This window comes from Cetorhinus maximus, chromosome 2, assembly GCF_964194155.1.
Source record: "Cetorhinus maximus chromosome 2, sCetMax3.hap1.1, whole genome shotgun sequence".
In the NCBI taxonomy this organism is placed as follows: Eukaryota; Metazoa; Chordata; class Chondrichthyes; order Lamniformes; family Cetorhinidae; genus Cetorhinus; species Cetorhinus maximus.
This window is the reverse complement of record NC_135880.1, coordinates 40,724,490-40,736,961: the sequence shown is the minus strand read 5'-3', so window position 1 is coordinate 40,736,961 and position 12,472 is coordinate 40,724,490. Positions and strand designations below refer to the sequence as shown.

The 12,472-nt window shown below is 41.8% G+C and overlaps 1 protein-coding gene across 2 annotated transcripts in view; it reads left to right on the top strand.

Moving 5' to 3' along the window:
* Positions 1 to 12,472, top strand: part of LOC144693697 (uncharacterized) — a 111,587-nt gene that overhangs the window by 67,667 nt on the left and 31,448 nt on the right. For both annotated transcript variants that reach the window (XM_078563609.1, XM_078563616.1), the window contains exon 14: positions 1,569 to 1,700. In XM_078563609.1, the coding sequence (XP_078419735.1) occupies positions 1,569 to 1,700 (132 nt within the window). The remainder of the gene's footprint in view (positions 1 to 1,568; positions 1,701 to 12,472) is intronic.

The window sequence follows — 12,472 nt, the reverse complement described above, 5'->3', positions numbered from 1 at the left end:
CGTGCTATCACAGCGGTTTTGCAATTTGTATTTGTTACGAGACAACGTATGCACTGAATTCAGAAGTAATGAGTCCACCAAGACATTTAGATTTTAGAAATTAAATTAAAATATTTATTAACAAAATAAAAGATTTCAGCACATACATAAGACTACAATTACTTATTACTATAACAAATCTTAAAATTCTTAATTAGCTTGATTCCCGGTTACACACCCCCTTTAAGGCAACAGTCCAAAATATGTTTTAGATTTAAAACAAACTCAGCAAATTAACACAGTACCCACTTGACAGTGGAATTCCAGCTGGGTGTTTCCAACTTCAGTTACTTTACATAGCAGACTTATGCACAAATGGCTGGAGGCTTCTTGAAGACTGTTTCACACACTCCTGTTAAATTTTACATGGCCTTCTCCACATAGCCTTTTGTTCTCCTTTATATGTATGTTTCTCTCTTTTTAATATGTAAATTCTATTGTTCCATATGTCTTTGAAACTGTATCTTCCTCATAATATAAAAACTTTCATGTTGCCAATATTGTCAGCAACCTTTGGGAAAAATAAACACGTTCCTTAGCTTTGCTTATCTGGCTAGTTGTAAATATACTAACATCCCTTTGAAATCCAACAATCCCTTCTTTATCTAAAAATGAAAATTCCCTTCACACGTTACATGCTAAGCCAGCATCCATGTTTACTCATTAACATGTCAAGCACATTCCTACATCTAGCTTCCTTTGATGATTTCAAGCTTGCAGTCTGCTTGACTCCAAATGCAGACAGACCTGACTATAATCACATCCATAAACCTACTTCACGATAAACCAGAAAAATATTTTGAAAATTATTATACTTTCGTCACAAGGCATATACTGGCTCCCAGTTTACCAAGGGAAGTAGTTATAGCTATATACAGTGTAATTATACACTGTATCCCAATACAAATCTCTCTTTACTCACTATAAAGCACCAGTTTGTAGCCTTTTAGACATGGTTAACAGTAGTACTGCAGAGGAAAATCAGCTCTTTTGTCTTTGCCTCTAATTAATTGTGAGAGCTTATGTCCCACGAAGATCTGATGCTTATATTTTATTGTCACCTCATGTTTCTTGAAAGGAAATCTTTTTAATCACGTCTCCAGAGCTTTAGTGTGACAGAACAAGGACATTTGCCGATCTAGGCACTTGTTTAGTTTGGCAGCATGTTACAAAATAAGTGCGGTATATTTCATTATGTTTTCCTTTGAGTGGTTAGGCATTAACTCAGACTCATTCTTCAATTGCGCTTTGGCTAATATTTGAAGGATTTCTCTTTAAAAGGTTTTTGTTAATTAGTCTTCCTGTCTCGTATGATTGGTAAATCAGTGTGGTGTCTAAAGATTTTAATTACCAAATATATTGGCTTGTGAAATCACATCAGGCACTCAGTTAATACACTGAAGTTGCTTAATCACAAGGTAGCATTTGCATCTAAGTAGGTTGAATGAGTTTAAGGCTTGCTTAAAGCTTGTTCCTATTCAGGCAGCTTGTTGTGAATTGTTTACAAATATTTATTTCTGTTTGTTTAGGATCAAAAAGTTATAAGGAACATGGCCACAGGGTGTTGCTGATCTGGTTACATGGAATCCTTTTAACTGGCAAGAACCCAGTCAAGGACTTGTATGAGGGGCTAGTTAATATTGAACAGAGGAACTTAGCTGGTAAGTAAAGAATGAAGAAGTTTTCATTTTGAAATGCCAAGTGTCATATGAGATTCTTGCTTCAAAGACAGATTAAGTTCACTTATGATGTAATTTGCTTCTACCCACGTTCATCTCAGCAATTAAATTGCACCACAGCCATTTTAATTTATCGGGTGCAGATTACATTTTCTCATACCTGACTGGAAATTCCTACAGCAAAAACCAGAATGTTTCTCAGGAACACTCTTCATCCTTGATACATATTAAATTGGCCTGTTGGGTAAGTTTAAACCAGACATTTACAATTAAGCTAATAAACAGAAAGGAATGTTTGATATTCAGGATTTTCCCCTGGCTGGAAGACATTTTTGCCAAATATCTCAGGTGCTAAAGAGGTGGCTAAGATGGACTCTTAAGCAGAAATGCCTGTTTAATCTTGTTTAGTGCAAGATGCACAAGATGCAGATTGGTGAAGGAGTTGAAAGCAGCACTAGGCATGGTAGCCTGGAGGGTGTTAAACAACTGATTGCCACCTAAAATGCATGCTAGCTATCATCATAGAAGCTGCATGGCATTTTGGTAGTTAGCACTTCAACTAACACTCTTTCTGAACAGTGACTAGTTTTTTTGGGAGTAAACATGGCCTTGGTGTAGATTTCAAGTGTTACTTAAAGTCCCTTTAAGTCTGACCATTTCATGGCCATTGCTGATGGAACTGTGAAGAGGACCTCTGAAACGAATCAGAAGACTCTCTGGTGAACTTTGTAAAGACTTTACTCAAGCAATACTTATTTTGGAAATTTGCTTAGGGCTTCATCTGAAAAGAGTAATTACTAGCTCCTGGGCCTTTTTGGACACCTTATAGGAGTCATCAGGAGAAAGTGCATGCTTTGTCATTGGCACCTTGATGGGGATCCCTCTTGGTCTGGACAAGGAATAGAAGCCAGGTAGGATAGTATGAGATACTTCAGGAGAGGGGGACAAGAGGGTGAGGAGGGAGAGATGGCACCTTTCCCCCTTGTGGGATCTCTTCCACCAGGACCTTCAGTGCTGCAGCTGAGAACCTGTGCACCCTTTCACTCGGTCCTTGAGCCATCCTGAAACCTGGTGCCTTGTGTCAGCCAGTCCACCCCACCCCTTCAGTGAAAGTGGGTGCGAGAAGCCCACATATCCTGCTCCACAAAAGTTGCCAGTAATCAGCATTGAAATGCTAAATCTATAGATGATTGCTTTAGCACCCCCAGGCAAGTTCAAATTATGGTAATCAGTACTTAGAACCAAAATTGTATGCTAAATCCAGACTTTCAAACATGTGTGTCTTATTACCACGGCACCCTTTAGCACCTGTTTTCACTCTTTCATCAAAATAACTCTCATTGAATTGTACTGGTTGTCATTCTGTGGTTGGGAGCTACCTCATACAAGTGATCATTCTTCATATGTTGCGTAAAACTGAGCATTATCGGGCTATTTGATTGTGTGAGGCACCTCCAATGTTTTCGTACATGCACTTCTCTTCAGGGGTTACTGGACAGTGATCAGGAATATTTCTGCTCCTGTGTCTAGAAATGCGAATACCAATTAAAGCACAGGAGTCAGCAAACAAGCCAGAGGCTGGGGATTGAACCTGGGATCCTCCTGGTCTGTATGACTTAATTCTGTGCTGAGCTGAGTACTGAGTACAGAAGGAGGTCTTTGATTGATGGTATCTTTGACAGTGCTAACTTTTCAGTTGGATCTATTTATTCTCAGCCCATTTCCTGTGCTCTTTTATATTCCTCCTTCTCAAATACTTATCCAATTCCCTTTTAATTTATTTTGTATTCTCTGCTTCAGTGGTGAAACATTCTATGTTCTAATAAGCCTTTGCGTGAGGAAAAGTATCGTTCCATCTTGTTGGCTGTTCTAGTGATAACTCTGAGCTTGTGCCCCATGTTATTTACCAATTGTGCCATACAGATGCTACCAGAAAAGTCGTTATAACATAATTTTGAATTATAAATTAACTGGTATTTGTGAAACTAAAAATGGTAACTTTACCAGTGAATTAATGTAATACAATAACATTTACGTCTCATCATAAAGAATGTGAACTCTGTTCCCACGGTGAGCTATTTTAGTATTTGTTCAAGTGATCAGTATTTAACACAGTCATTGGTAGTTGTGGACCTTCAATAGCACTCCTTATTCAGTAGATTATAATTTTCTGTAGCTTTTCAATTCATGTTTACATTCCAGTTGCTGGTGTTTCTTACATTCCCATGGGTGATAAGAATGTATTGTAAGTAAACATAGTTGTGGTAAGTGTTATCGTATAACACCACCCATAAAATTCAAAGTTCCCAATTTGAATGTATTTTAAAGAGGTTTGTAAGGGTTGTTCAGTTCTTATGGTATGCTGGTGCCATTGATGTGCTGAATCACTGCACAATATAACTCCAGTTTATATGTGAAAGTCAGTACTCAATCTTTTCCCCTTCTCAGTGATACCTGTTGAGTTAGGGAGGTAAAACTGAATGATGAACCAAGTGTTTACTAACCTGTTTAGAATGGCCTGGTTGAAGGCCTGGAAATGGGTCGCCTGCCATGGTTGGAGGGACATCAAGTCAAAGGCATACTCTGGAAAATCTGGAAGGTATACAAAACAAAGGATAATAAGTGAAAATATCAAATGCTGGAAATACAGTGCAGGTTGGACAGTACCTTTTTAAGCATAGACAGTTTGTAACATTTTGAGTACTGTATGTACTATGAGTATTGCTGAAAAAAGAAACATTCTGTCGAAGCTTTTCATTTGTACTCATCAGGACAATTGCAAGAATACCAATGTCAGGGGAAGCAACAACTTTATACTGTATGAGAAGAGAGTGCTGATTGGTTGGCAATTGGACTCTAATTGGTAGATGTGTTGCCATGGAGAATGCACAAGTTAATGGTAACTGACAGTTAACTGTCAAGCAGGGGAGGGCAAGGTAGCTCAAAAATTTGAGCAAAAGTGAGGCTAGTTGTTTCACGTTGTTTTTACGCAATAGCTACGCAGCTGGTAATCGCCACTAACAGGGTGCTGCCACCAAGCCAAAAAGACATTCTGCCTATCTCACAAACGAATAATGTGGTATACAAATTTCAATGCCAGTATGATGCTAGGTATGTAGGCTGTATGTCCCAAAGACTGGCAAATTCTATCAAACAGCATGTTCCTTCTGCTGTTCGCAACGGACGAGGTACAAACCATACTCAACCAGCCCGTGCTTACTAAACTCAAAACGCAGTGTCCAACATTAGATGTAATTCTGTGATTGGACAACATTTGCTAAATAATCCCCAGTGTGCTACAAATTATGCTGACAATTAATTTAAGATTCTCAGTTGGGCTCGCAGTATGGCACATTTGTGAGTAAAGGAAGCCACATATATTAATACACAGGGCCCTGTTCTTTGCAGACAGAAATAACATGTACACACATTGTGCCTGTTTCAGCTAAACAAGATAAGTGACAGCCATTCGCTGATTCATTCCTCAGGGCAATTCCTTGACCAATTGGAATTCAAGCTGCCTGGTTTAAATTTCAAACAATGCTTGGCAGTTAACTGTCAGTCATCATTAACTTGTGCATTCTCCATGGCAATGCTTCTACCAATCAGAGTCCACTTGCCAACCAATCAGCACTTTCTTCTCATATGGTATAAAGTTGTTGCTTCTCATGACATTGGTATTCTTGTGATTGTCCTGATGAGTGCAAGACAAAAAGCTTTGACAACATGTCTCTTTTTCAGCAGCACTCAAGTTCTGTACTACCAAACGACTATTTGTATGCACTCTGAAGAAGGTTAGGAAGGGGTCAGGGGGAAATGCAGAAAATCAATTATAGCAATCACAGAAAGAGAGCTAATGGGTTCAATGACATTCAAACTGCTGAACAGAAACTTATCTGAAAGCTGATTAAGAGTTAAGGGATGAAATAGTGTACACATTATTAGGAAAGTGACAAAACCTTGAGAGGGTCAAACAAGTCCTGAAAGTAAGAAAATTGAGAAAAAGAAAAATGCATAATCCTCATGAGTAAGATTGTAGTGTCCTGTTTCTAAGATTAGCATACCAGATGCATGGTGTCATTTTCATAAATGAATAGCAAGCTCTACTTAAAACAAAAACAAAAATACCTGGAAAAACTCAGCAGGTCTGACAGCATCTGCGGAGAGGAACACAGTTAACATTTCGAGTCCATATGACTCTTCAACAGAACAAAGGAAAAATAGAAAAGAGGTGAAATATGAGCTGGTTTAAGGGGTTTGGGACAAGTAGAGCTGGATAGAGGGCCAGTGATAGGTGGAGATAACCAAAAGATGTCATAGACAAAAGGACAAAGAGTTGTTGAAGCTGGTGATATTATCTGAGGAATGTGATAATAAAGGTACAGATAGCCCTAGTGGGGGTGGGGTGGGGGAAAGGGATCGAAATAGGCTAAAAGGCAAAGATAAAACAATGGATGGAAATACATTTTAAAATAATGGAAATAGGTGGGAAAGAAAAATCTATATAAATTATTGGAAAAAAGGGGGATCAGAAAGGGGGTGGGGATGGAGGAGAGAGTTCATGATCTAAAATTTTTGAACTCAATATTCAGTCCAGAAGGCTGTAAAGTGCCTAGTCGGAAGATGAGGTGCTGTTCCTCCAGTTTGCGTTGAGCTTCATGAACTCTTGAACTACCCTTGAACTACCATGAACTCTTCTCTCCGACAGGATTTCCATCTCTCTCTTTTGCCTTGTTAACCTTCATTGCTTTCCATTTCTCTCCTGGTGTTTGACAAGGTGTTTACCAAAACTCGCTTTCACAGCCATATTTCCTTCCTCAGTGACTGTCTCCGACTTACCCCATGTGGATTTCAACTGAAGTTCCATCCCTCATGTTTCGAACCCACCCAGGATTACAGGTATCTCCGGGACATACAACGCTCCTCGGACTGCTGTTCCCGTCACATCCTGAGATCCACACAGTGCCATGCGCTGCCATATGAACACACTCGACCTCTCCCTCCAGCAGCACCGCCGCACCCTATTTCTAAGCTGTCCATGCCCCCAGTTTCATTTTATTCTTCGTCTCATGCGATGCCTCAACAAGAAACTTTGTCTCTTTCTTTCGGGTGCAAAGGAACGCAAGTTCCAACAACTCATCGACACCAACACCCATCCAATACTCTCCACCCTTGCCTGTCCATCTGTCCCCATCCCCGGCCGTGTATTCACTATACCCCCTGACCTTCCCCTCTCCGATGCTGAACGTTCAGTGCTTAGCAAAGGACTTAGTTTCATACCCTTGCGCCCTCATCTCAATGAATTTCGGGCTCGGCACGATGCTGAACTCTTCTTCCGCCGCCTTCGTCTCCGTGCTCACTTCTTTGGGCAGGAGTCCTCTCTCCGTTCAACGGATCCTTTTACCCGCCTCCAATATTCTCCCTCCACCTGGACCCCTCCCTCTGGATTCTTACCTTCTCTTGATCTTTTCATTGAGAACTGTCGGCGTGACATCAGTCGTCTCAATTTCTCTGCTCCTCTCACCCACTCTAACCTGTCTCTCTCTGAACTTGCTGCACTCCGTTCTCTCAGGTCCAACCCTGACACTGTCATCAAACCTGCTGACAAGGGTGGTGCTGTTGTTGTCTGGCACACTGACCTCTACCTCGCAGAGGCTGAGCGTCAACTCGCAGACACTTCCTCCTGGACCATGACCCCACCACTGAACATCAAGCCATTGTTTCCAGGACTGTTACTGACCTCATCTCCTCTGGAGATCTTCCTTCCACAGCTTCCAACCTCATAGTCTCCCAACCTTGGACGGCCCGCTTCTACCTCCTACCCAAAATCCACAAACAGGACTGTCCCAGCAGACCGATCGTGTCAGCCTGTTCCTGCCCCATGGAATTCATTTCTTGCTATCTTGACTCCATTCTCTCTCCCCTTGTCCAGTCCCTTCCCACCTACATCCGTGATTCCTCTGACACCCTACATCATATCAATAATTTCCAGTTCCCTGGCCCCAACCGCCTCCTCTTCACCATGGACGTCCAATCCCTCTACACCTCCATCCCCCACCGGGATGGTCTGATTGCTCTCCGCTTCTTCCTCGAACAGAGGCCCAAACAATCCCCATCTACCACTATCCTCTGTCTGGCTGAACTTGTTCTCACACTGAACAATTTCTCCTTAAACTCCTCTCACTTCCTCCAAATAAAAGGTGTGGCTATGGGTACCCGCATGGGCCCTAGTTATGCCTGTCTCTCTATGGGGTATGTGGAACATTCCTTGTTCCAGTTCTACTCCGGCCCCCTCCCACAACTCTTTCTCCGGTACATCGATGATTACTTCGGTGCTGCTTCATGCTCTCGTCGGGACCTGGAAAAGTTTATTAATTTTGCTTCCAATCTCCATCATTTTCACATGGTCCATCTCTGACACTTCCCTTCCCTTCCTTGACCTCTCTGTCTTAATTTCTGGTGATAGACTGTCCACCAATATCCATTACAAGCCTACCGACTCCCACAGCTACCTCGATTACAGCTCCTCACACCCCACTTCCTGTAAGAACTCCATCCCATTCTCTCAGTTTCTTCGCCTCCGTCGCATCTGTTCTGATGATGCCACTTTCAAAAACAGTTCCTCTGACATGTCCTCCTTCTTCCTTAACCGAGGTTTTCCACCCACGGTCGTTGACAGGGCCCTCAACCGTGTCTGGCCCATCATCCGCGCATCCGCCCTCACACCTTCCTCTCCCTCCCAGAAACATGATAGGGTCCCCAATGTCCTCACTTATCACCCCACCAGCCTCCGCATTCAAAGGATCATCCTCCGCCATTTCCGCCAACTCCAGCATGATAACATCACCAAACACATCTTCCCTTCACCCCCCCGGCGGCATTCCACAGGGATCGTTCCCTCCGGACACCCTGGTTCACTCCTCTATCACCCCCTACACCTCAACCCCCTCCCACGGCACCTTCCCATGTAACCACAGAAGGTGCAACACCTGCCCCTTTACTTCCCCTCTCCTCACCGTCCAAGGGCCCAAACACTCCTTTCAAGTGAAGCAGCATTTCACTTGCACTTACCTCAATTTAGTCTACTGCATTCGCTGCTCCCATTGCGGTTTCCTCTATATTGAAGAGAGCAAACGCAGACTTGGTGACCGCTTTGCAGAACACCTTCGGTCTGTCCGCAAGCATGACCCAGACCTCCCTGTCACTTGCCATTTCAACACTCCACCCTGCTCTCACGCCCACATGTCTGTCCTTGGCCTGCTGCATTGTTCAACAGGAACAGCACCTCATCTTCCGACTAGGCACTTTACAGCCTTCTGGACTGAATATTGAGTTCAACAACTTTAGATCATGAACTCTCTCCTCCATCCCCACCCCCTTTCCGATCCCCTTTTTTCCAATAATTTATATAGATTTTTCTTTTCCCACCTATTTCCATTATTTTTAAATGTATTTCCATCTATTGTTTTATCTTTGCCTTTTAGCCTATTTCGATCCCTTCCCCCCACCCCACCCCACCCCACCCCCACTAGGGCTATCTGTACCTTGCTTGTCCTTTCTACCCTTAATTAGCACATTCCTTAGATAATATCACCAGCTTCAACACCTCTTTGACCTTTTGTCTATGACATCTTTTGGCAATCTCCACCTATCACTGGCCCTCTATCCAGCTCTACCTGTCTCACCCCCACTTAAACCAGCTTATATTTCACCTCTTTTCTATTTTCCCTTTGTTCTGTTGAAGAGTCATACGGACTTGAAACGTTAACTGTGTTCCTCTCCACAGATGCTGTCAGACCTGCTGAGTTTTTCCAGGTATTTTTGTTTTTGTTTTGGATTTCCAGCATCCGCAGTTTTTTGCTTTTAAGATCTACTTAAACACAGGCAACAGCTGGTGAAATACAGAAAGAAATAATTACACACCTTCAGAACAATGGAGGTGTTTCTCTGCAAATTCTACAGGTGGTTATAATAAGGAAGAAAAAGAAAGACTGGCATTTATATAGCACCGATAATGACCATTGGACATTTCAAAACATTTACAGCCAATGAAGTACTTTTTGAAATGTAGTCACTGCTGTAATGTAGGAAATGGGACAACCAATTTGGACACAGCAATTTCCCAAAAACAGCAATGTGATAATGAGGTAATCTTTTTTTAATGATGTTGGTTGAGGGATAAATATTGGCCGGGATAATGCCGTAGGCTCTTTTACATCCACCTGACAGGGCAGACCAGGCCTCAGTTTAACATCTAGCGCAACACTTCATCAGCACTGCACTGAGTATCAGTCTTGATTTTTGTGCTCAACTGCTGAAGACAGATTTGAACCCACAACTTTCTGACTCAGATGTGAGAGTGCTACCAGTTTAGCCACAGCTAAAATCAACAACAAGGAGGAGGTACTTAAAGACATTGCAACAGTGACTACACTTTAAAAAAGTCTTTCATTGGCTATAAAAGTGCTCCGGGATGTCCTGAGGTCGTGAAAGGGGCTATTTAAATACTGTTACTGCCCTACTATTGTAGACACTGACAGAATTGTGAGCTGATGGTATTTTATATCTATCACGTCATTAGATCAATTATATTAATCATCAAGCGAGAAGTAACTAGAGCAGTGGCTAGTGACAAAGTCGCATGTTGGTACTAAATATCTGCCCTATTTCAATTTTCAAGAAGTTAAGAAGCAACAAATAGAAACACTCCCTGATGTGTTGTGTGTGTGAGATCACTAGTGCCGACTTTCTAATTTTTAAAATTTGTTTTCAAGGTGTGAACAATGCTAGTAAAGCCTCATTTTTGTTGCCCATTCCTAGTTGCCCTGAGGTGTTTGTACTTTTTGAACTGCCACAGTCGATGCAGTTGATGGTACAGGTCGAGTATTCTTTATCCAAAACCCTTGGGGCTGAGTGCATTTTGATATTCGGGTATTTTTGGTTTTTGGAGCTACCGTGTATACGGTAGGCCTAGGCCTACTTACATTATAATAGCCTAAGCCTAGGCTAGTTATAATCTACAACTACTAGGTTGTTTCTCCATTTGCCAACTCTCATACGCCCTATTTCTTGCCTAGTCACGCTTAATACACCTGTAATATAATATTACATTGCTTTATTAAGATATAAATTAACTGCATAGCTGTTCAAAAAAATTCATTTTTTGGATGTGTTTGGTTTTCAGATAAATGGATAAAGGATTTTCGACTGTACTATCATAATAAAAGGAGGGGATATTGAATCTAGTGTCAGGGGCTCCAGTCACACAAACTGCTGTCTCCTGGATGGTGTAAAGCTGCTCAAGTGTTGTGGCAGCTGTACCCATCCAGGCGAATGGCAAGTTAGCCATCACACTTCTGACTCAAGTCTGAAATTGGGAGAAGCATTCAGGGGTCAAGAGCTGAGCCCTCCCCATCACAGAGTACCCAGCCTTTGTCCTGCCTTTGGCAGTTATGTTAATGATACGGTTGGTCCAATTAAGCTCTGGTCAGATGAGCTACGAACAGAGTTGAACACTATAGAATCACCAGCAAACAATTGTACTCCTGACCTTACCGTTTATGGAAAGGCCAAGATATTGAATATCAGCAGGCTTTCCAATTTGTACAGGCTATTGAGCATCTGCATTGTATATTAACATTAGAGTACCTCTCACTTACCCCACACAGTCATCAGGAGCAACACATCCTGGTGTAATTGCCAGGCTCACTGCCCAAGGATTTTCAGAGCATTATCATGAACAACTTATGTTTATATAGGGCTTCAGACATAATGAAACATGCCACAATGCTTTACATGAGTATTATAAAACAATGTATGACACAGAGCTACGTAAGGAGATAATAAGTTAGATGACCAAAAGCTTAGTCAAAGAGGTTAAGTATTAAGGAGTGTCTTAAAGGAGGAAAGCGAGGTAGAAAGGGGGAGTGGTGTAGAGAAGGAATTCCAGAGCTTGGGGCCTGGACAACTGAAGGCGCAGCCACCATTGATGGAGCAATTAAAATTGGGGATGCAGAAGAGATCAGAATTAGAGGAGTGCAGATATCTTGGAGGAAATTACAGAGATAAGGAAGGATGAGGCCATGGAGGGATTTGAAAACTAGGACGAGCGTCTTATAATCATGACGTTGCTTGACCGTGAGCAGAGGGGTCATAGGGGAACGGCACTTGCTGTGAGTGAAGACATGGGCTGCAATGATCATTTAACTTGAGCTAGAAAATGACATGGTTATTGGCAATAGTTATGTTATTGCATGTCTCTTTGGTGTGACACCAGTAAAAATGTGCCTGCTCTTAGCTGAATGAGGCAGAGATAACATCAATCAATTTAGGGTTTTGTTTTGCTTGCTTTGCATTCTTAGTAATGCTGCACACACACACAAAGCACTGATTCATGCACATAATTTACATTGTGTTCTCCTTACTTCAAGTTAAATGTGTCCTCACATTAGTGAAAATGACAGCCTCCCTAAGGTCTGGGTCAGGTTGTATTGGCATGGATTTGTTTTTTTTTGCTGCCTTGGTTTATAAAGCTGGCAGAAGCCAATGCAAATTGAATAAATGACACAGTGATGCTATTGCTTTGTTGGCAATCTAAAGGGTATCTATCAGATTAATCCACAAAATGTGACACATTTGATTACGCAATTTACATTGTAGCTTGAATAGAAAATATCCTTACCCATATTAAATAGGACAGCTTACATTTCTGTAGCACTCCTCACAAGCATGAAACATATCTTAGATTGGTTTGC